The sequence below is a fragment of the Eschrichtius robustus genome, chromosome 5 (assembly GCF_028021215.1).
Source record: "Eschrichtius robustus isolate mEscRob2 chromosome 5, mEscRob2.pri, whole genome shotgun sequence".
Classification (NCBI taxonomy): domain Eukaryota; kingdom Metazoa; phylum Chordata; class Mammalia; order Artiodactyla; family Eschrichtiidae; genus Eschrichtius; species Eschrichtius robustus.
The window spans coordinates 43,791,354-43,816,434 of record NC_090828.1 but is presented as its reverse complement, the minus strand read 5'-3'; the positions used below and the strand labels follow the sequence as shown (position 1 = coordinate 43,816,434).

Here is a 25,081-nt window from a genome sequence, read left to right as displayed (position 1 = left end):
TCATAACTGTTTTACACATCCATACAAATGTTAAACTCAGTAGTAAGGGAAAGAGAATATCTTTGATCACATACACGTTGTACAGGTTTATATTTCTAACCTTGTTGGCAAGTGATTAATTTACATTTGCTGGAAATTTAAAGTTTTTCTTTAGCTACACTATACAGGCTTGTATTTTTTAACCTGACCTTAAGAAAAATATTTATGAAAGAAGGCTGAAAATTTATTTTCATTAAAAGGCTATAAAAGGCCAAGTTGGAGGTAAGCATTTAAAACAGAATTGGATCTGGAGTGATGATGGTTTATTTAACAGATGGTGAAGAGTATCCGTTCCACAGCAACAGATACTGTAGTGAGCTAGAAATGAGAGAGCAGCTTACGTCAAACTGGACATAGTAGGAACAGAAGGATGGATTTTCAGTTACCTGCTTTTTTTCATTAAAGCATTTCCAAAAGGACGAATTAGTCTTTGTATGAAGACAGAAACTAATGATGAAAAACAAGGGAAACCACAGTTTTGCAGTTGGTAATAGAATTGGAAATAAAATACTTGAAGTGTCAAGCCAATGTATCCATCTTCCCTCCCTCCCTCCCTCATCTCTCTCCTCCTCTACCTTCTCCACTCCTGTCCTCCCATATTTCCTTCCTTCCTTCCAGTATTTTGTCAAAGGATCTTTAAAGTTAAATTGCTATTTAGTCTTTTAGTTTACTTCTATCCTTTGGATACAGTCTGAGATCTATTAAGAATTGGAAATGTATCCCAGCTACATTACTAATTGATATGCTATATGACCTTGAGCCAAGGCCTTTAACCTTAGTGGTAGTAATAAATAAAATTATATTTTACAGCAAGCCTGTCAAAGATGTTTAAAAACAGTTATAATTTTTTATGTTGAATTTTTCAAGGTCATTCACTATAAATTACTATAAATACAAAGTAATATGCTTATGTAATTCTAAAAATTGCTACTTGTACAGAATTAGGGTATTTGGGAGGAAGATACAAAAGGTACACAATTCAACTTTTAAACAGGCTCAAAATAAATAGAATGATAGGATTGGAGAGAGGAATGTCATGTTTTAGACTTGTAAAATTGGTAGAATCTATAACTGCTTCTAGCTTTTTTGGGAAAAAAAAGTATGATTTTGATATGCCAAGCATGCCAGTGTTAAATGAACTCATATGAACTGTTACATTTTTGTTCCACTGTTGTCATAACTTTGTACAGATAAACTAAGATAAGGTTGTCTGGTTCTGGCAGGTTCTGATAAAGATATTTGATAAGGAAAATCTAGTAGTACTGGAAAATCTGCAAATAAAAGGAGAACTTGGGGCTTCCCTGGTGGCGCAGTGGTTGAGAATCTGCCTGCCAATGCAGGGGACACGGGTTCGATCCCTGGTTCTGGGAGGATCCCGCATGCCACGGAGCAGCTGGGCCCGTGAGCCATAACTACTGAGCCTGCGCGTCTGGAGCCTGTGCTCCGCAACAAGAGAGGCCGCAATAGTGAGAGGCCCGCGCACCGCGATGAAGAGTGGCCCCCGCTTGCCACAACTAGAGAAAGCCCTCGTACAGAAACAAAGACCCAACACAGCCAAAAATAAATAAATAAATTTTTTTAAAAAAAGGAGAACTTAACATTTAATTTATAAATTTTTAGTGGCTACCTGCCCAAGTGAAGTTTCTTTTTGCTAGGCAGAGACATACATTAAACGTCAGAGTCCTTGATTTACATGGGCTACTGTTCTGCTGTATAAGCTCTGTTTCTTTGTACTGAGGAATGATTCATCAAAACACAGGCTCCACGCCTCTGGCAGTTACTGTTAGTTAACTCACTGTTTTCTGGACCCTGGCCTTCTTGACAGGTATTTCAAAATTAATATAACTCAAGTATCCATTGGGAAATTAGGAGAATGAGGCTTGATCAGTGGCTAGCACACCTACATCCTTTGCAACAGTTGGCTTGGAGTTGGATGAGTCATCTTATAGGTTGTCCTCTCCTTCAGTTTGGTTTGTCATAGCAGTCATTCCAGAGGGTGTGTCACTTTGAGGAGTATTTATGGAACTCTTTTAACAGGCCACGAAGTGGACTGTCCCTAAGTGAAATAACACTCCATCTGCTGTCTCAAAACTGTTAAACTGTTCCATTGTCTTTCTTGGCATTCTACTCATAGCTCATTTCTTGATTTATGCAAACCTTAAAAATATAGGTGGCTATTTGCTAGAGTAAAGAGGCATTCGTAGTTTTAGTTTTAAATGGTGCTTTGTGCGTGTGCTGCCTCCTCGTGTTTTTCTGTCTTGGAGTGAATGACACATTTTATATTTCTCTGTGAGCTGAAACATGCTTGTGAATAAAGTGTTTGTTAGTAGTATACCTTCAAGAAATTGATTATACCCTAAAATCAGCCTTTCTTGGGTCTCATTAATAAGGAATTTTCTTTTAGAGCTTTGGAAATATTGAATAATTAAGTGACTAAGTGGTATATACGATATATAATAAAATATCTTCAAACTTGCTTGGTCTAAATACAGAATTTTAAAAAGGGATGTAGTTCATGCATACAGTAACTGAAATAAGTCAAGGATTTATTGCTTAGAAGGATAATATACTTTAAAGAGTGAGAACTATGGGTAGTTAATATATCAATGATTTGCACATAAGAATTCTGGATTTCTCTTGAGTAGTGGGGGAGATAAGAAACACAAGTAAATATACCATATGTGATAGTGCCATAGTGAGGCAAATGTAGTAGAGATGACTTCTGATTTAAGAGATTGGTGTAGGGCTCACAGAGAAGGGATTAAGAATAACATTGCAGTGAGAAATGGGTGGAGAAAAGGTACTTTCAGGAAATAAATAGTATGTACTATGGTTTAGTAGGAGCAGAAGGTATGTGATTGATGACTCCTTGGCACATGCTGTCACAGAGCACTATGTGGGTAACTGACAGCAAGCTACATGGATAGTGAATGCTGGATGGGATGCTTGGGGGAAGGGGCTTTGAAGCTAGCCCTTGCGGGAAGGGAAGGATTTGATTAGGAATCTAGATGTTCCAAAGAAAGGAGCATAGGCACTAAGATAAAAACAAAACAAGGGTAGTGAGAGAGACCAGTTTTACTCTGTTGAAGTTGAGGTTTACACTGAGGAATCTTGAATGCAAGGCTAATGAATTTAAATTTTATCAGGAATGATTTGGGGATTTTTTTTTTTTTTTTTTTTTTTTTTTTGGATACTCCCTTGCTGAGAAACCTTTAGTGGTCACAGCACCGTTTTGAGAAGGTGATTAGACGTATGTGGGAAGGTTTTGGAGGGTGGAAGAAGGACTAGAAGCAGAGGCCCCAGTTAGGAGGCTTGAATAGATGTGGTAATGACATTTGAAGAAGTGAACATCAAGGGAGGTAGAAGAATTAATAATGATTACAATTTAATCCCCAAATGCCGGTAGCAATTTGAATATTTGATGCTTCTGGAGAGAATATTGATTTAGTCAGTTAACACTTGTTAATTGAAATATAGTTGACATATACCATTGTGTAAGTTTAACTTGTACAGCGTGTTGATTTGAGTCAACCTATATTTAATGAGTACTTACGTGTGGTAGGCACTGTGGTTATAGTGGGGAGGAGAAAAGACAAGATCTCTGCCCACTTGGACCTTATGTTTAGTGGGGGAGACAAGAAACGTGTGTGTGTGTGTGTGTGTGTAAGTGTATATATGTCAGATAACGATAAGTCCTCTGAAGAGAAAAGCAAGATAAGGGATAAGGAGTGATGAAAAAGAGGGCAATGTTTTAGAGTCAGTGAGGTAACATTTGAGTAGAGACCTGAATGAAGTGAGGAGTGGAGCCTCCTCACTACCTGGGGAAAGAGCATCCCAGGCAGCAGCGCAGCAAGTGTAGGCCCTGAGTGCCCCGAGGACCAGCAAGAAGACACACCTGCCTGGAGAGAGCCGCAAGGGGCAGAGCGGTAGGGAATGAGATGCACAATGTAACCAGGGAACAGAGCATTTAGTGTCCTGAAAGCCATGGTAAGGAGTTTGGATTTTATTCTAGGTTTCACAGAAAGTCACTGGGAGTGCCACAGTCTATGTTTTCAAAAGATCCCTGTGGCAACAGAGTTGAACAAGTGGAACAGTTAGGAGGCAGTCCGCCAGGTGAGATAAGGTGGTGACTCAGAGCCTAGGGTGATAGTAATGGAGGTAGTAAGTGGTGGGATTCCAAGTATATTTTGGAGGTGGGGCAAATGTGTTTGAGCTCGATGTGGGTTGTATGAAATAGAATGCAGGAATACTCCCAGAGTCTATATGGTCGGTTTGCGTGAATTAGAAAAAGCTAGTTCTGCCTCTTGGTGTAAGCAGACCCTCTCAGCACGTTTCTGTGAAGAGGGCTCCCTTCCTCCCATGGACGTACCTGGGTGCTGGGCACCAGAGGTAGGTGAGAGGAGCACGGGCTGAGTACCCCTACTTGGCCCGGCATCCTGGTGGGGGGCTCAGTCTGTGCCATCAAATGCAGCAGCCCTGGATCATGACTCAGTTTTTGACCTCAGCAACTGGATAAATTGTAGTGTCATCCCAAAATGAGGGACTGTGCAAGAGGAGCTAACTTGGGGTGAGGGAAGGTGGTGGAAATCAAATTCTAATTTGAGCAGTGTCAAGTAGGCAGATGGATATGGACTTTTGGAGGCCAGGCCATTGGGGCTACAGAGAGGTTTGCTCTCTGTAGTTTGAGTTTGAAATGACAGCATGACAAGCAGGTGGAGCTGTAGAATTAGGGTTTAGGAATAGAGATTTAGATTAAAGATGTGTATTGGGAAGTCATTCTGCCCAAAGGGATATATGAAACCTTTGAGGGAAATTACATTGAAAAACAAGAAGTACGGAGACTGCCTTTGGGGTATTATCAGGCAGTGGAAAGTGGGAAATGACTCTGCAAAGCAGTCAACAGGAGGAAGACCCTGGTAATCAGCATTATGGAAAACGAGTGAGGGCGGGGCATGTTGGAGAGGTAGAAAGGATCAGGGCTAAGGAAGGCTGCTGAAGCTTTTGAGGGTACTACTGAGAGGTAGTAGTGGGTATGAAGGTAATTTGCAGGGAATTAAAAATATAAACTACTTTCAGAAAATATGCACTGAAAGGGGGTAACAATGGGGTTATATATTGGTTTTTCAAAATAGGATGGTTGTGTCTGTATTAAGGCAGAGATGAGGGAACCAGTAAAGGAGGAAAGGAAGAGAGAATAGGTATTCGAAGCCGGTATTTTGCATAAGAGAGGAAGGAGAGATGGAAACAATTTATCATCTTAGTAAAGTTGTGGTTAGGGGTCATATGTTTTGGGGGTCACCACTGGTATTAAAGGTCTGAATAAAGTATAAAAGGGAACCAATAAGAGAAAAAATTGTCAAGCAGTGATGAGAGACCAGTTGGAAATATGAAGAATAATTTGTAATAGCCCATCGTGTTTTTCTGTGGACCCAAGAGCACAAGGGAATTGAGAATTCCAAACTGATCCAATTTTTAAACGTTAAGGGCACCTGAAACCGTGGTTCATAACCCAGAGGAGTGCATATCAAAATCACCTGGAGACTTTTTTCAAAATATTGTATCCCCTAAAATGTGTCAAATTGAGGTGTGGGAATAGGACGACTAGAAATGGGAGGAGAGATGCTTACATATACTTTTAAAACATTCTGGGTGATTCTGTTAAACTCCCACCCACATTGAGAAAACTGTTCTTGACTTGGGGGTTAGTAGGAGACTTGACAGAGTGCAGGCTGGGCAGGAGTAGTAAAGGGTATCCCGAAGGGAAGCTAATGGACTGAAAGATGAAGAGTAAGGTTTTTTGGAGTGATCTCAAAAATAACAGTAAGTAGCAGTAAAATTTGGGGGGTGTGCTCAGCTGGTTACGTTCCCGTACTGCAGAACTTTTCACGTGCATACGAAAGGCTCTGTATCTCCAAGAAGGGGATTTAATATTTTAAGAAAATAGCTGACCACGGAACCCTTTTTTTCATGGCGCCTTTGTGAACTAGTTTCTGCAGAACACATTTTGAAAATGCTGAATTAGGGACGTCCAGCAATGGTTAGTTCCAGTTCGATTTAAAAGTTCGCAGGTTGTGGGAAAGGGAAGCTGTAGTGGAAAGGTAGAATGTCCAGGTTAAGATCTAGATCTTCCAGGGCTGTGCCTTTGTTTGTGGATAGCTGGGTTACTTTCCATCCCTCCAGGTAAACTGTTTTCTACCATTGAGTCCAATATCAGTTGGATCATCAATATGAATGTTGAAGTTGCAAAGTTTAAGACAAAAGTGGGGATTTATGAAGTATTTACAAACAGTGTATGTTCAATAGTTTGGTTTCTCAAAAACAGGGTTGGATAGTCTTTATGAAAGCAGACCAAAATCCAGTGGCCTTTAGGATAACTAGCCTCTTCCTTAATTAATGACAAGAAAGTGGATAATATCAAAAGAAGATACACTTTGAATTCCTGGAGTGCTCAATGTCAGTGACTTAATATTTTGGGAGTTTATCCACCTTTTGGGCCGAGGCAGTGTCACAGGCTCTGAGAATGCCCCCATTTGTACTGCCTGGCCATTGAACTGAAGACTGCCTTTCCAGTGAAGTACAGTAAGTGTGAGATGATTAATACTGAATGTTGTCTCTGAAGATTTCCAAAGAAGCCAGTGATTGGTGAGGACAGGGATTGTTGGCAGGGATTAGACATTTATATAGCATGACTTAGTTTTTAATAATGATGTGATGTGAATTTTATGAGTATACAAGTCAGCTCCCACCACTGAGACATACTAAATGAGAAAGGTTCCAATTTTCAGTTGCCGCAACTATGTGTGTTTCACAGGTCAGAAGTTTCCATTCTTTTGTGCCAATTGATATCATTCCATTCCTTCCCTCATGTCTCTTTATTGTTGGATTTCCCCTCATAATCCTCTATTTAAAAAGAAAAAAACACACGTGTGTTCTTTTTAGTTACAGCAGTATACTTACGATAAATTTTTGTGTGTGACCCAGCTGAAGTGTTCAGAGCACATGGAAACCACTTACCTGGTGACAGTTGTACATTCTATGTATTTATTTTCCCCTGTGGATACCTGAACTTTCTTTTCTTCACAGGTAAAGTCGGTGATAAACCTTTTGTTTGCTGCGTATACTGGAGATGTATCTGCACTTCGAAGGTATGTTAACAGGGTGGGTTAGCATATGGCCTACAGATGTTTATGAAGTTGCTTCTGGGCAAAGGGCCACTTTAAAGCTAAATAAAGTCTCACTGCCATTTTCCTCTAATAAAAATGATCCCAAGTTATATTAAGTTCCCACTTCCAGTTCCTTAGTCTTGCTGTACAGCCTTTCCTTTTCAACCTCCTATAAAAGCCCAGTCCTCTGTTTTCCCAAGTGGTAACTGTTCAATTAATCTGGCTAATTGGTATTAGTGTTTTACTGGAATTGGACAATGACTTTTCAGTCCCCATCTACCCACCACTCTCCATCTTTGGAGGTGAGGGGGGTGGTGGGCAAATAGGGGCACTTGGTGTTCTGCAGATCCCCAGTGCTGGAAAGGCCATATAGGACTGTATACTTAACATAAGGTCTCTTGTAGCGAGTTGCAACTGAACTTTAAGGTGGAAAAATGTCTATGCTTAATTTCCACCTTCATTTTAAAGTGTGATTAGTACTTGCATCAGCAGTATTGTATTATAAACTTCAAAGCTGCTAAGAGAATAGATCTTAATTGTTCTCACAACAAAAAAGAAATGAAAATTATGTCACATGAATGAGATGTTTGCCAACACTACAGTGGTAATCGCCTTGCAATATACAAATGTATCAAATCAACATGTTGTATACCTTAAACTCACATACCTTTATTTCAATAAAAATGTGCACTTTATTTTTTTAATTTTAAAGTCTGATTAGTACTTGTAATCTGTAGACTGTTAAAGAATGGGAGCCTTAGTGAAAACATTTAACTTTAGTATAGTTGTTAGTTTCTTGCCCTTCCAATGCGCAAATTTAGGGTATCGTTGTGCCACCATTCTTGTGTTTTGGAGAATAATGTAATGAAGCTTAATCCTGTGAGAGATGGTGAACATTTCTTCTTATCCAAAAAGAGCAAAGCTAAGGAAGAACGGTGAAGTGGCATTTACTCAAGGTGTCTGTGTACTGGTTAAACAGGGTGTCCCATTAGTGAGCCTGGTGAAGGATGACACCTGTCTCACAGGACCTTAGACTGAACTGATGGAGGAAATGTTACAAGAGTGAATTAAATTTTTTATATAATGAATAGCTATACTTAACAAATTTTCAGATTTGCTTTGTCAGCTATGGACATGGAACAGCGAGACTACGATTCTAGAACAGCACTCCATGTAGCTGCTGCAGAGGGTAATATATGAACCACTCATTTATTTTTTTTCAGACTTAATTTCTACTTAATACTAAAACCTGCTTGTTTTGTTTTGGATGTAGGTCATGTTGAAGTTGTTAAATTTTTGCTGGAAGCCTGCAAAGTAAATCCTTTCCCCAAGGACAGGTGAGCCCTTAAGTTACTTTCTAACATATAATTGGCACGCCAGTGTTTTATCATACAGGGCTATAATAGTTAAATGGTGGTATATTTAAATCCACTATGTATATGTTGGAGTCGTTACTGAACTTGCTATGGAGCCTTATAAAGGCAACCAACAAAACCTTGTTTCTGTTCAGTAGATCATTCTCTCTCCTATATCCTCTTTCTTACCTAAGAAGGTCTCTTAGAATTTTCTTGGTTAGCCTGTCAGTTATCATACTGTATGAAGAAAACAATTCTTGGTGTCTGGAAAAATAAAATAGGAATTTTATCCTCGTGGGCCTTTTGACTACACAGGGTAGACAAGATAGAACATTTGCAGGGGCATATTAAATACGTGTAAGGAGACTACTGTTACAGACCTCTATAATGAATATATTGGAGTTTGTTGAAATTCCTGGATTTGGTTGGAGTCAGTTTTAGAAAGCTTCATGGAAGTTGAATTTTAACCAGTGCTTTGGGGAAGAGATGAGATTTGAGGCACGGAAGGAAGAGAAGGGCACTCTAGATAGAGTGGGAGAAATAATGCCTGGAATATGTTCTGCTCCTCTCCTCTCCCTTCTGGTCCACATGGCAAATTGACATTCATCTTGCTGTAAAACACTGTTCACAAAGTGGATAGTCAAGGGAGTGGTAAGAGTGCAGCTTACATATATACATATGCTTAAAGTAAAGCCTGTACTAACATACTGGCATGTTATATAACTGGAGTTACATAACTGGATGAGTCAGTGAGTAATGAGAATATAAAGGTTCAGAAGAACAGAAAAAAAATACTTGGTGGGAGAGGTTTGATATTTATGATTAGGAGTTTGGGTATTTGAGGTCTATATGAAGTAAGTTTGGAGCAAGTTGATTATTCTCTAGCTATTAGATCTTTCTGTTTTAGTAAGGTTTTACTATTTTTTATATTAGTGGTTTGGGTTTTATTAGCTCAGCTTGCAAGATATGCAGAAAAGTTATGACATCAGTGTCTGAAAACTGTTAGCAATTTTGTAAGTATGGTAACACTTTGATTACCTAAAATCATGATCTTTATTGGCAATATTCTAAAACCTCATGTTAGGGTGACAATTCTCCCTTTTATCCTCAAATGTAATGCCCATACCAGCTCTTTCTAGAGCAAGAAACTGAAGAGAGTGTTTTCCCCTGCCCCCAGTATTTATAATCCCAAGTAAAACACTATTACAGGCTGGAAATATTTACTGCGCTTTGCATGTTTAAGGATCAAAATGTTTTGTTTTGGTTTTTGCCCTAAATTGGCCTCTAGGAATGTGAAAGCAGAAACACCCATCTGAGAGGCAAAAGTTAGCTCAGTAACTAACTTGGTAACTGAGTATTCATGATTTGAGAATGTAAGCTAGACCAACACGTCTTTTTTCTCTATTTCATAGAATCAGTGTCACCTCAAATTGTAAAATAGGCTTGAGCAGATTTAGTGTATGCTTTAGAGCTGATATTTTGCATTACTTCATGGAAAAGAAGAGTTGTAAAAAAAAGATAACTTGCAGTTAACATTCAGTTTTTCCAGAAAGAGATAATTATACGCTGTAGATGATTGAGAAGTCACCCCACCTCCCGGTTTCAGGCCACTGACTCCCTAACTTAATGAAGGCCAATGTAGAAGTAAAAGGCAACTTAATTTGGCAGTTTTTTGAGAAGCACAAAGATACATGTAAAATGTTACTTACCTGATTTTAAAACTTAAGACCAGGTTACCAAACTTTATTCAAAAATATTTTTTAAATGAGATTGTTTTAAAAACCTTTGAGTTCCATATTGGGGCCCCACTGAGAAGGTAAAAGGTTAAGAACAAAGAAAGAAGGAAAACCAGAAGCTGGTGAGAGTGGCGTGTGAAAAAGTGGAGTCAGAGAGCCTGGTAGCCATGGAGAAGTGAAGTGACATAAAGCAGAGTGGATGAGAAGAGAAGCTTAATAGTTTGTGAAGTACTAGGGGGCTAATTATCATGCTCTGTCATTTACTTGGGTTGTGATTTACAGGGTTGGCTCCTCTTTCAAAAGGCTAATTAGCTGATTAGCCACTGCTGGCAACTCTTCCTTTCTTCTTGTCTCCAGTCTTCATCTATATGACTCTAAAGAGCACAGCTCAGAAACACACTTCTTGTGGAAAGGGTAGCTGTTCTTCTGGCTGTGCAGTGGTCCAGTTGAGCCCCGAGAGTCCCATCCTTACCGGAGATGATGAAAATGTCAGTTCCTCTGAGGCCAGTCTTGCTCCTCCAAAGTATATTTGAGCCTTAATAAGATTGTGGTTATTACCAGACCTCTGAGATTTACTGTGATTTTACATTGACAGGAACACAAATTTTCTACCAAAGGCTAGGGTGACAGATGCTATAGAGCTGATTTTTCTTTGAACATTCTATTTAAAGAGTGATCCTTTGGGCTTTCCATGAAGTTAAAATTTAGAAATACTAGAGTCTGTCTATCCATCTGTCAACACTAGAACTTCCCATTCATAAGCACTTAGATAACGTGAACAAGACCCTTTTGCAGAAGGTAGTTTTCTCTTCCTCCCCATATCCCAAGTTGTCTCCAAGACCACTTTTTGGATTATAAATCCCTTTCTGCATTTCATCAGTATTACTTGTAATATTGCTTAAATAGCTAAATTTGAATGGCCCTTTAACCGGCATTTAAAATCTAAGAATGCTGGATTATCATCTTTGTACAGAAATTACCTAATGACCCAGTCCATGCTGTGCTACTTGTTTAGGTGGAATAATACTCCCATGGATGAAGCGCTGCACTTTGGACACCATGATGTATTTAAAATCCTGCAGGAATACCAAGTCCAGTACTCGCCTCAAGGAGATTCCGACAATGGAAAGGAGAATCAAACCGTCCATAAGAATCTTGATGGACTGTTATAATGGTCTTAAGCCCAAGATTTAAATCACTTACCTATTTAATTGTGGAAAATGATTATGAAGAACATGTGTATTTCTATCTGGTAGTGATGTATATTTTACAACATTTGTCATTTCAGTGTTACTGGAGTTTTCTTCATTGTGCACACAGGACAAATCTGATCTCTTTGGGAAAAAATAGAAATAAAACAATCTCCCTCCATAATGTGAGCAATATTTACCTCGCGCATTGTATAATTTGATGTAAAAGAAACAGTTACCAATGCTAGCTTAACTGTGTGGTCTTTTGTGATTTATTTTTGTGTATTTTGTGAATTTTCAATTTATGGTGATGATCTGCTGATATGCATTTATAAATTAAACTCTGTTGTACAGTCTGTCCAAATGGATCAAGGCTGCCTTTAGAAGCAAAACAGTGTGACTTTCATGACTTCAAATATGTACTTAGAGTGTTTGAACAGTTATATGCACTTATGGTTATATGTTTGTTTGAAATATCTCCTGTCATCCTAGCTTCATGATGTGACTCTAAAAATTATAATAGTTAATAACTATTAGTAGGACAGACCAATTCTGACTAGATTGTATCAGGGAATCTGTTTAAGATATGTTTGGTGACCAAAACATATGTGTGAATGTAGTTAAAATAATTTTTGAAATAATTTCCTTTTTCTATATCCCCTTAGACCAGCCTCTCTTCCCAGATGTTTAGCTATTTGCCTCTTTCCTTTAGCTGGGAAAGTGGGTGCTGGCATACTATGCAGTTTTCACGTTTTCCACAATAAATCAGAAAACGCCTCATGTACCTGGCATCCGAGCTGTAACTATGCCATTTGTCTATAGGAGATGAACCAGAGACAAATTACTAAGCTAAGTAAGTACAAATTAGTCAAATTCATCGGCCAATAAAAGGAAGGGATGTGCTACCGCAGCTCTTTAAGAAGATATTTTTCAGCTTTCAGGATAAAGATAAATTCAGAAGTGCTCTAAGCTACCAAAGTTATTATGAAGGTATGGGAACTGCTACAAATAACATTTGTTTTTAAACCTGTCATTAAAAGTCTGCATCAAGATATTTGTTCTATTTGGGGGATCACTAGATCACTCCAGTTTTCTCCTGGTTTTCTACCTTATATTTTTTGTGGACTTTTTAGAGTTTAATAATAAGAAAAGGCCATTTCATTTTAAATCGAGACCCATCGTTTGTCTTGGAGAGGAACTGCACACATACATTATCCTGTCATACCTCAGAGGTAAAAGGGTATGTTAATAAGGACTTCTGATATTAAGCACACACACAGGCACATACGCACACACACACACACAAATGGACTTCTTTGAAGCTGTGTTTAGTGAAATGTGCAGAATCCTCAACTACATGAATGCTGGTTGTTTCATTAATATACCAAATTCCTTTTTTCTTTTTCTTCTTTTTCTATCATCAATCAGCACACACTGCTGCTTCCAAGCTTTATCATGCCTAATGGCTCCTTTCCCACTCCAGCAGCCTCCAAGTGTTTCGATTATTGCTTCCAGTCTAAATCAGTGACTTCAGCCATTGCCCCCTTATTAACCTAGACATGTTCTTTTGGTGGAACACGCCGGTGTTCCTTAACTGAGCTGCATCAGGCACGAAGCCGTTCTCGTGTGTGTGCTTCTGTGGGGAGTATGGTGGGTGGGTGTCCAGCCTTGCTGCTGTGTTCCTGCCTCATGGATCTATCAAGACATGTAGACAGGTGGTATTTGTAAAACGCTGCAGAGGAACAGCATTATTCCCAAAGATATTATGGGGTAGACACTCTTTAATAGAAATCAACTGAAATAACTGCTCAAACAGCAGCTTGCTCTGCGTGATTTAAATGAAACATTAAGATGGTTCAATTACACAGCTTAAAGATTACCAATGATTTTGAGGCTTTTCTCTAATAAAAAGAGGTTCTAACTATTATTTGGGAACAAAGAGTTTTCAACTTTTCTCAGATCGTAACTATTTTGTGAAGTCTTTGTGGTTTAGTTAAATGTGCCCTTATTTACCCATGAGGTTATTTATGACTGTACACTGGTTCCTGCTCTGGCTGTTTGCTGTTGGCTGGTGATAAAAATGAGTACATTTGATTTAAATGCTTTTAACTGTGCTGTTAACTGCTGCCATCAGTATACTCCAAAGATCTTTTTGTTTTGGCTTTAGGATCATATGTGCTTTTTCTGTACCACAGAGCTCTATAGGGTGGTGTTTATTTAAAGCTTTGTATGCACTGTTGTTTTCGCTGGTCTCAGTTCTAATTATCATCTCATCTTTGAGTGTAATGTGCTGTACCCCACTGCTGCCCACACTGCCCTTTAGCTGCAGAGCTGGATTAGCTATCAGCCATTTAATGCTGTTACCTGCCTGGCAGGGACTGAATGACCTGATGTTGGATTTAGATTCTTCCTGGGGATTGTACAGCTATGAATGTATTTGCTTCCAGAACCTCCCAAAGTGAATCTAATCTTAAAACTGTAAGTTGTAAGTATTCTGAAATTGGAAAATATTTATTTTAAATGAAATTAGGTAGTGTTGCTTTTTACAGCTTAATAAATACATGTATCAAAAAAAACCTGAAAATGAATTTTTTTAAAGATTTTCTCTTATATCACTGGGTTGGGAACTCCACTGAACACAGGAACTATGTCGAGGCATTTTTAATGCCTTCTGTGGGCCAGGTACTATGCGCGGTGTCCAGTGCGGTTACCGCAATGACTAAGATGACAATTCTGTAAGCAGTTCATCCCTGAAGGTGAGAAGGACAGGCAGGCATGTTTCTAGTCCTCTTAGAAGCTAACACTATCCTTTTACAGTTAGGAGGTGCTCAGTAAATATTTGCTGCATTGAATCTTTCTTTCACTAGGAGGGTTCTAACCTCCTTTAATGAGAAGAGAGGGTATTTTCACAAAAGACTTGACATCTATTTGTGGAGCTGCCACACTGGGGTCTGCGTAGGACAAGCTGGTAATGGCAGCTCCCACCTGGTCCATGGGTGTGTGAAACGGCATTCACTCCCAATGCCAGAAACCTCTGGTTTAGGGTTAGCATACGGTTTTCTAACCACAGAGAAGGCACACGAACACCACATATACCATGGCTGTCCATTTTCAACAAAGTTGTTTGTCACAAAGTAATTTGCTTTGCTATAGCAGTCAAATGTGTTTATTTGTCTGTATTACTGACATTTTAGAACTGGAAGAGATATCTGAAATCTCTAATCTTCTCACCCTTTCATAGATGAATGCCATTACTTTGAAACTGTGTATATTTTTGTATACCCTTTAAATTATTTGTAGCTTTTGGCTATGTTTGCTTCACAAAAGCTTTCTTAAGTTTTAACAGGTAAGATGTTTGTACCAGAACATATGATCCAGTATCTCAGAACATCTTAAGTTCCACCAAACTAGAGATCTTTGTCTGTTTTAGTTTACCGACTTCGTTTCCCAACCATCTAGAATAGTGCCTGGCTCATGGCAGGTGCTCAATATATATCTGGTGAACTAATAAATGAAGGAATCTTAACTAACCAAAGAAGCCACTTGAGTAAGCACCCCTTACTCTGGGCACAGCATCCCAGTTCAAAAAGTAGGTACCAGAGCTTTCAAAACAACTTCTAGTTTTTTCCTGGGATAGTCAGATGTGAAAGGAATGCTTTGTTCAATTAAGACTTAATATTCCATTTCAACTTACAGGCAACAAATAGACTTCCATCATTGAATGCTGACTAAATAGCAAAATCTATTTATTGCCATCTCAGAAGACACTTTCCTGAAAAGGGAGAAATTTGTCCTGAGTGGTGCATAAAAGTCCTAGGCTTATAAAACCCCATACCAGAAATACTCTTAAAACACACAAACATCCCTTAGCCAGGATCTATTTAGTGACTTCTTACCATGATCAATTATATAGAAATACAAACATACCGGCTAGGCAGGGCATTATCTACTTCACTCCTTGGAGAAATACAACTCTTCATGTTCGTTAGGAAGAAACTTTATATTTCCTAGATGTAAATACTACAGATAGGGAGGTGAGAACAGTCATATTTGCTATGAGGCCAGGATTCAAGCTTATACCACTATTCCCTGATAGCTCATCAAACAACAGTTGAGTCTAACCTGCCAGACTTACATCTAACTTGGCGATTCTTTTACTATTTTTTTTTCCAGCACACAATGCCTTTTACTTTGAGAAGGGCACAGCTTTCTAGCTGATAACGTTTTTGGAGAAAAAAATGGCAGCTTTTTGTGTGGGTGTAGTAACTTCTCAGAAAGTAACACCTCACCTCATCAAGGAGGTGTGGAGTTCAGATGCTGCTATGGACACAATACAGAGTCCCATTTTACATGTATTTTAAAAGTTAAAAACTTGCATTATAGCAGTACTGAAATTCATTTTAAAATAAATGCCAAATTATTTCTGCATTTGGAGGCAGCTCTGGTGGTCACCAAGACCAAAGGACTTTTGTTTGTTTGCTATTTATGGTACTCATTATAGCTTGTTTCAATAATGTTTCCTCTGATCTCTTCCACCAACCTATCTTAATCTGGGTAAGAAAGGGTAACACTTAGGAAAACGGTATTAATCGTATTTAAAAATAAGGACTGATGTATTTTTATGCTTAATCATAAGGTGAGAAAAACATCAAACCTACACATAATGCCAGTAACTTTTTAAATCTTTATACAAAATATTATTTGTAAGAGACTAACTTTATAATTTTAATACTTTTTAAAAGTAAACAAAGTCTCTTGACTGGTGCAGTAAAATGAAACCATGCCAAAGCACTCTTAGAGGGCAAAAATATACCAAATAGTTAAATATTAGCAATTAGAAACAATTTTTTTTAACTGTCATCTTTGTTCCTTCATCATTTCAATTTAAAAAGTCAACGCAAACCCAGTCAGGTTGATGGCAATCATCTTATGTAAAATCTGAGAGGAGGCCTTGATCTGTGTTTAATACGAAGGAAAGTACCATGTGCATATTATATTTAATGCAGTACATATACTTTAGCTTTAATTTTGAGATAGACTTCAAGGAAACTTTATTCCCACCAGAAAAATACAGTATTTACATAACAGTATGATTGTGGTGGTGACAGGAGAAAAATAAGATGCAGCTGCAGACAGCAGTTTGTGAATGTTATCTAGAAGAACCCTGTCAAACCCACTCCCTAAACCACTTTTTTGCGTGTCAGTGCTAATGAAGGGACGAGGTAAGTAACACAACACACTTCACAAAACATCATCCAGTCCAAAAAGGGTCTAGAAAAAGCACAAGAGAGACAGTGGAACCATTTGCAATGTATTTGTGAGAGAAACACATTTATCAGTGAAAAATACGCAATTCTCAATGCAGTTACACAGGGTGAGTTTTCAAATTATTTGACTCTCATAATCTCTGGTTAATGATTTGTCAGTTACTATTTTCTCTTCTCAATTTGAAAATTTTATGACTAAGACTAAATACCAGCTAATAACAATAAAGACAAGTGAACCCATTTAAGAAACATGCATTAAATTTCTGAGTTTGTCTATATCTACAATTAATTTCAACTTTTTGAAAAATAACAGGATTTACCTTAAGAGAGCTGTTAATAGTTTGGCTCCCTTGATAGAACTGTGAAGACAATTTCATTTACTAGTGACCGTGATGAAGGCAGAATATATATTCAGCTTTGGATATTAAAGTTTAAATGGAAAACACTACTCACGAATTTGGAAAGTTTACTTCCTTCCATTTGATATTAGCCAGTATCATAAAGCCATAACAAACAGAAAAACTAATTCTCCCGAGAGAGAATTTGTCTCTAGCTTTCAATGGCTAGCGTGGAAGATATAATAAAGAACACAACTTTTATCCTCTGCCCAGATACAGGATGGCTACCTTCAATAAAGAGGTGATGTAATTCTATATAAACTTAACTTTGCACTATTTCATAGGCAAACCATTGGAAAACTTCTAGCCACATTTAAAGCAGAGAGAACAAATAAGAATTCTCCAGAATAGAAGTATGCCAATCCTGCATGAAGCAGTTGCCTAAATAACCGTGTGATCTACCCAACCACCTATAACAACTGAGCACTGACTCTAGGCATGGCATTTGCTAGATGCTGCTAAATGTTTCACCTTTCCCAAAGGACTCTCATTCTAGTTCTGATGTTTTTGGTGTATCTGGATGTTTTTTATTTGTAAAACCCACTCTGTGGAGAGGGCCTTTCAATTTTACCTTCAATAAGATGCATGAAGCCCTTCAGAGTAACAGATGTTTCTGAATTAGGGAAAAATCCACTTGCTATCAACAGGTTGCAGCGAATTTGCTGGCCTTTCTTTTGTTTCCCTAGAAACACAGGATGTGAAGGAACAGAGTAGCAGGAGGGAAGCACAGGTGGGAAGGAAAAATGTCACCAGAGAAGATGAGAAAAATTCATGCTCTTATACCGCATTCATCTGTAAAAAGAAAATGTGGTTACATTTATTACACTGCTCTTGTAAAACGCAGACTCATATATTTAACATTACTTGTGTGTTCTACAATGGAGTAGCAGAAAGACACATCCCCCGGCAAAAAACCACCATGGAATTGGAGGGCCTTCGGCATGTGCTATCCTTTCTCCTGGACTAATAAGAGACCTTTTATGTCACCTAAGCTGATGGATTATTACTCTGCAGCCTGCTGGCTTAATTCTGTCAATTCATCCAAGCTGCATAAAGCTTTTTGCTAGTATGCAAGTCTGGGGACAGAGCAACATGGCAAATCTGCTCATGCAAAACAAGAGTGAGGCAATGCTGAGCTGTATGCCAGAGGGAGAGAGGGATTTGGGGGAAATGACGAATTTTCCTTAAAGGCCACTCAGCAGGAATAACAAACGAATGAGTTTCAGGTAGAGGCTAGAGAAGTAGAATCATTAGGGACCCCTCCACCTCCCCCAGCAGGCCCCCTCGGAGGCAGTGAATTGCTCATCCAAAGGACACCGGCCTGCCACCGACTTCCTATCTCACTTCCATGCTGGGCTCTCCCCTTAGACCAGGTGCTCTCGACCAGGGGTGATTCTGTCCTCTGGCAACATCTGGAGACATTTTGGATTGTCATGACCAGGTGTGGAGGTGTGTGTGCTCCTGGCATCTAGTGAGTAGTGGCCAGGGATGCTACTATACATTCTGCAACGCATAGCACGGCCCCATAACAGAGAATCATTCAGACCCAAAACACCAATAGCAACACAGCTCTAGACTACAAGCCTCTTGAGAACCGAGTCCTTTTTTTTTTTTTAAATCCCGAGTACTCAATAGTGGGTGGTACATAGTGGGTTCCTAGGAAAATATTTTGGATTGAAAAGCACAATGAAGGTTTTGCCCCTATGTTTCAGTCTGGCTGAGAGTAAAATATGTAAAGATGGTGGTCTTCAGAGAGAGAGAGAGAGAGAAAGCAAGCGACCCTGGATTCAAATCCTGTCACTGTCTCTTACTAGCTGTGTGACCAAGTCATGTTACTTAACCTCTAAATCCCAAGGTCCTCATCTATTCAAAGGAGACTAATGGTCTCTAACAGATAGATTTGTTGAAATGATTAAATTATACAGCATATGTAGAATGCTTAGTAGACTAGATGGAAAATAGCAGACAATTAATAAGTGTTATTTAATATTTATCATTAAATTACTATCAGCTTTGTCCAAGCTTTGCCCAAAGGCCTCTAGGAGAGGAGACTGGTTCTCATGTAGTCCCAGAGGAAACAGTTTATTGTACAGGAAAGCCAGACTAAACAAGCACTGAAGCCAGGCTACAGAGAACACTGGTGCTCTGTCCCTCAGGAGCCTGCGGTCCTCCTGCTCCTGAGGCGGCACCAGGCGTTGGCCCCAGTGCCCCCTGGTCCAGAGCTGCAACCTCCAGACACGGCCGAAACCAGCCAGCTCCATGAAAGGTCTATTTCAGAGCATATGCCCTAACTCCAAGAGTGGATGGATGCGGAAAGGAAATCGTGGCCAAGGTTGAGGACAATTTGGGACAGACAAGGTGGAGTCCACCCAATTCGGAGACTAATCCAACTTTAATTTTGTCTAACCAGTGCTGCGCCCATATTATAGCTCTTAAATCTTCTATGGGTTTACTCTGGAGATCTGTGTGTGCACGTGTATATAAAAATAGATTTATTTTATTCTACAAATGAAATGAATGAAATCATCTGGAATGAAATGGATGGCTCCTGGTCAGGGGGAGAGGGGATCCAGAGCCACAAAACCATTTCCTGGCATTTATTTAGAGTAATTAAAGTGCTCTCACAGTATCGTTCCGAGAGCACAGAGAAAGCAGTCATACTGCATGCACAGATGGCGGGGACTAATCCATCTTATTTTCTCAAGGTCACAGGGCATAATGGTATGACAGAGTTGGAGCTCTGATTTCCAAATCCCAAACACAGGCCTCTCACCCAAAGGCTTCGCTGCCTTCGTCTTAACAAACCAGAACAACACATACTCAGTGTCAAGTGCAAACAGCTTCTCTTGGGTGCAGGTTTTGAATGAATCAGAGATCAGCTTTCTGTGGGGGGCATTCCAGGAGAGTAGACAAGAACATGCAGTCTAGAGACACCCCAGGTGGATTCAAATATTCGTTCCCTCATTTACTAACTACTTCATCTTAGTCAAGTTTCATAGTTTTGGAGAGTCTCTTTTTTCTACATCTGTAAAGTGGGAAAAGCAATAATACCTAACTCAGAAGGCTGTTGTGAGGACTAAGTTACTACCCGTGGAGTGCCTGGTACACAGTAAGTGCTTAACAAGTGTCACCGATTAATGGTGGTGATGACCATGATGTTGATGTAACTTGCTCAGGACAGCAAAGGAGGAGAAAAAGAAGATCGTGCCGTTCTTTGGTTCTGTCCATCGATCTTAACACTTTCTAAATAGGGCTTTACAGTTATTCCATTTTTGTGTAGGGCTCACAAAACACTTCAGAGCAGTGTGGGGAGCTACATTCCAACAGAGGATGCAACCTTACACAGGTACAAGGTTCATCTTTCACTCGCCAATAGGAACAGAACTATTGTGCTATTACACTACCTAAGCATTTTTCTAAGTGATTTTTTTTTTCAGCCTTAACAATCAGGAGGGTGTAAAGATTTTAGCCTGTACTTCTTCAGGTGAGGGAAAAGGATAAGGAAAAGGTTACATACCAGAAACCTGAGTCTAAACAGATATTACTAATGCCGCACAAATGCATTCCCTGAACGCAGGGATGTGCGACCCTGAACGTTGGGAGATGGCGCCCTCTCCCCTCATCCTGTCCTCCCTCCTGCATCGCTGAGCAGTCTGTGCCAGGCACCAGTGATGGAGAAAGGCCAGTAATGACTCAGAGAGGCTTTTCTTTAAAACATTAAGCAAATTTTAAAAAATGAACTGGGGGGCTTCCCAGGGGGCACAGTGATTAAGAATCCACCTACCAATGCAGGGGACATGGGTTCGAGCCCTGGTCCAGGAAGATCCCACATGCCACGGAGCAACTAAGCCCATGTGCCACAACTACTGAGCCTGCGCTCTAGAGCCTGCGAGCCACAACTGCTGAAGCCTGCGTGCCACAACTACTGAAGCCTGCGCGCCTAGAGCCTGTGCTCCGCAACAAGAGAAGCCACCGCAATGAGAAGCCCACGCACCGCAACGAAGAGTAGCCCCCACTCGCCACAACTAGAGAAAGCCCGTGCACAGCAACGAAGACCCAACGCAGCCAAAACTAAATAAATAAAATAGATAAATTTATAAAAAATGAACTGGAATAGCTTCATGTGGAAAAGAGCTTAAAATTAAAACAGCATCAGCAAAAATCCAGCCAATCAAAATAAACAAATAAATAAAATCTTTAAGGGGAAGGATTTCAGGCTGACAGGCAAACAATACTATTTGACACACTGAAAAACATTCTCCCAAAGAAAGATGCACTCTTTCGTGGACAGCCCTGTTCCCATCCCTATCATGGTACTCATGACACTCTGCTTCACTCCTTGAACTTTTTACTCTTGGCAAAGCCCTTCACAGCCCCAGGTGCTAGCGGTACAAGTTAGTTCTCAAACATAAATCAGGTAAAGTGTTCCGCTGTGGCTGCCCAAGTCTCTATAATGACTGTATACCAAGCATTAGTCTCCTCCCTTCCTAAAAACAACACCTCTTCACCCAGACTCAGTGCTGAAACAACGGGCCGAAAGGAAAACATTTTTTTATCAGAGAAATCCTAGTTCCTTAACATATGAGATTTCTATGTGGACAACTTTAAAAGGCAGAGGGGGAGCTTTTAAATATTTGAAATGTCATTATATTTTGGAAGGTGCTGAAGGCCAGGAGTAAAAATCCTGGTGACGACGTAGCTTATTTAAACACAGGAGGCTCCAACTTGTCATAGCCAATCTGAAAAACACCCTTCTGGGCTCTGCCAGAGGCTCCTTTTGACAGCTCACAGACAGGCCCAGGGTCTGCGAGGCACCCTCCCTGCCTCAGAGAGCAAACACTCAGCGTGCTGAACGCGTCCCCGTGTGGTACTCACCATGTCAAATTCTACAGCGCCCACTATCCGAGACACCTCGTCAAACTCTTCAGGAGACATGGGAAGAAGGTTGTCTGTGGTCTGAAGTTGAGAAGGGTGACTAAAATGGGGAGAAGGAAACAGGAAATGTTAACATCTAGATTATGAAAGCAGTGGTGCAAACTTTGCCATTTCATCTTTGGCCTGTGACTGAATCATCATTTTAGATTTTTATTTCAGGGAAGTGTATACACTTGTAAAATACATTTGAAAAAGGACAGATCTCGAGAGGTTCATGTCCCCAGCCCGGCCCCTTGGGAAACACACTGTACTCTAGAGATGTGAGCCAGAAATAGCCAGTCTGGATCCTGCACCGCTTCTGCCTGGGTGAACATGGGTGCGAGCTTGTGCAGTTGTGTCACCTACCCTGGCCCGAGAAGCGCCAGAGAAATGTCTGGGGAGTCCCTCATCCCTACCTTGAGGTCTGTATGCAGATAAAGCTGCTCCAGAGGGTTTTTACATGAAGGCTACATCCATTCACCCCAAGACAGTGCTGCAGGCCAAATAACTGACAATGACTTTTCCAAAATTTTTTCTACCTTTTACAAAATGAAACAACAAAATAAAAGCAAACGGAAAAAAATGTATCTCAGTCGTTACTTTGGCCTTTTCTAGATTGAAAAGAACTGCTTTCCCACTCTGATCAATTTTTGTTCATTTTATTTACACTTTTTCAAAATATCAGTTTGGGGAGAACTTATATACCTTAAATACAACTTTGTTTTTTTTGGATTTTTTGGGTTTGTTGTTTGTTTGTTTTTATAAAGGCAATAAAACGCTGATAGGCAGTGACACCAGGATCTCTAATTAGGATCTTTCCACAGGTCCATCTGTGATGGTGGCAGCAACAATTACAATGGAAAAAAGCAAAGAACAAGCATCTTCAACAGGCCCCAGCCAGGAGGGGGGCTTGTTTGAGGATTTTAAACATGTCACTCTTCTGTGTTCACTTACACTTCAGACACAGAAATCAATTCAGTCTTAATATATCCTGTTCCTTTAGGGCCATCAAGTTCCATAGGCTCTGGGGCTAGAAGCAAACACATCACGTACACTTTCCGTTAGCAGAAATTACACAAGAACAATCAACTTTTTCTTTGATCAAGACTGGACTGTTTTCCTTGGCGGTCAGGTTAGACTCCCTGCCTGGGTCACCTGAAATTGTAATGCGAATGCAGCAACAACCGGACAAAAAGGGGAGGCACATTCAGCACAGAAGTCAGGCTAAGGCTTGAAATCCTACAGAAGTTTAATCTGGTTTATGGTCCTGGCCTGGTTGGTGCAATAAACACATCTGTCAAGGTAAGCTGGGTGCATCTTCTCCCCAAAGTAACTGCGCTAATATTGAGACTACTGATCCATTAAGTTTGTTGGTGCATTCCAAACCAGATTAGTCTAACTTCCACTTGCTCAAACGTGGTTCAATGAAGACTAAGCAGCGGGAGACCCGTGTGCTAAGCTTAGACGTGCTCTCAGTGATGTGACCTAATAACTTATCAGGTCACCATGAAGGGACCACTTCACTTCGCCCGGGCCTCCATTTCCTCAATTTCAGGAGCAGGCTGACATAAAGCAGGTGACCATCACAGGTCCTACGTTTTACCCCTCCACGTAGAAAAAGTAAAAATGTAACAAGTACACGCGACCAGAAATGGACCTTCTCCAACACCCCTAAGATCAAAAACCATTTACTCCTTTCTTACTATCTGTATCAGGCCAAACAATGTATTATGTTTCAACTGCGCTATTTATTAGAAAGCGTGCTTTTACCAATTCAAAAGAAGGGGTGGGCTAGTGACATGGCATGGGGGAGTCTGTGCTGGCACCCTGCACTGATAGGAAGGCAAGGGCAGTGTGTGGGGTGAAAGCCTGTCTCCCGCAAACCTCTGGACTAGATGAAGGGAGAACACGACCACAGGAACGGCCGGGCTGTGCTATGACGCATCGGGCAATGCTTGCACACTCTGCCCACTTACCTTCCTTTGGCCTGGAGTAGTACTTTCCAAAGGCATGGTCTTTATCAATATTTGGATACAGAAACTTCAAGGGATTCTCTGGAATATTCTCAGCGGCCATGACTTTGTAATTGCGAATAATGTCAGGGAAAGTAACAGCAGAAAGTTCTTTCTTTGTGTAGGGTTCAACCGCATGGAAGCAAGATTCTAAAAGGAAGAAAAAAGCAAAGTGAGTCCCACAGAATATCCCGCAACAATAGAGGAGAGAAACAAACACTGCAGAGTTTATGGATTTGACAGAACCTGGTAAGAACTAAACACAATCTAGGAGTTACATCACAGAGCGTGTAACTCCTTTATTCCTAAATAGATTATTATCCTTTCTTTAAAATAGTAAAAATAAAGGCCATCATTACTCTCGGGAATACTGCATTTGTCATTAGTTACTTAGATTTGTAAGTCTAGCCAAAAGAAATTTATTAAATACCTTTAAAATAACTAATTACTAATTGGGTCTTCTTGGCTCAAGCCATAGATTAAGTTACTAGAAGATAAACTCACTTTGTCTTTCTTTTCATATTGAAAAATGAAAACAAACAACGACAACACATGGAAAACAACTTTTTAAACAAACCAAAAAGAGACCCTATTTGCTATTTTTTTCTCTAATCCTTAATGTAAAAAAACACAGTTTAATTCACTCCTGGTCTTAGTCCCAGACTTCACTGGAATCCTGCTTCCTAACTGATCCAGGATTTCACTTTTGGGGCACACATTCCAGAGGCTGCTGTCAGGTGCTCTGGGGACTCTGCTCTAGAACTTCAGACCAAAGCTTTGTAGCTGGTGCTGCCCTGCTTTCAACTTTCCGGTTGCCAACGGTTTTCATCTTTGTCTGGTTTGCTAGTTCCATCTCTCAGCAAGTTCAGGAAAAGAACTACCAGGGGAGAAGAAGAAAAGGGCAGGCTCTACCATCTCCTGTCCTCACTGGGCTCTAATCCCAGCTCTCCTGTTTTTTTACCAGAAGAAAAAAAAAATAGAACAAGAAAAGTATCCCATCTTTTTGC

The 25,081-nt window shown here is 40.0% G+C and overlaps 2 protein-coding genes across 5 annotated transcripts in view; one reads left to right on the top strand and one right to left on the bottom strand.

The window, feature by feature from the left end:
- The window catches only part of GLS (glutaminase), an 84,575-nt gene extending 70,516 nt beyond the window's left edge, over positions 1-14,059 (top strand). For all 3 annotated transcript variants that reach the window (XM_068544765.1, XM_068544770.1, XM_068544769.1), the window contains 4 exons: positions 7,123-7,184; positions 8,315-8,391; positions 8,476-8,539; positions 11,309-14,059. In XM_068544765.1, the coding sequence (XP_068400866.1) occupies positions 7,123-7,184; positions 8,315-8,391; positions 8,476-8,539; positions 11,309-11,465 (360 nt within the window). In that variant the 3' untranslated portion in view covers positions 11,466-14,059. The remainder of the gene's footprint in view (positions 1-7,122; positions 7,185-8,314; positions 8,392-8,475; positions 8,540-11,308) is intronic.
- Positions 14,060-16,781: 2,722 nt separating this feature from the next.
- STAT1 (signal transducer and activator of transcription 1) overlaps positions 16,782-25,081 on the bottom strand; it is a 42,729-nt gene continuing 34,429 nt past the window's right edge. For both annotated transcript variants that reach the window (XM_068544763.1, XM_068544764.1), the window contains exons 22-25: positions 24,039-24,224; positions 23,017-23,092; positions 22,024-22,123; positions 16,782-17,940 (exon numbers count right to left, since the gene is read on the bottom strand). In XM_068544763.1, the coding sequence (XP_068400864.1) occupies positions 17,926-17,940; positions 22,024-22,123; positions 23,017-23,092; positions 24,039-24,224 (377 nt within the window). In that variant the 3' untranslated portion in view covers positions 16,782-17,925. The remainder of the gene's footprint in view (positions 17,941-22,023; positions 22,124-23,016; positions 23,093-24,038; positions 24,225-25,081) is intronic.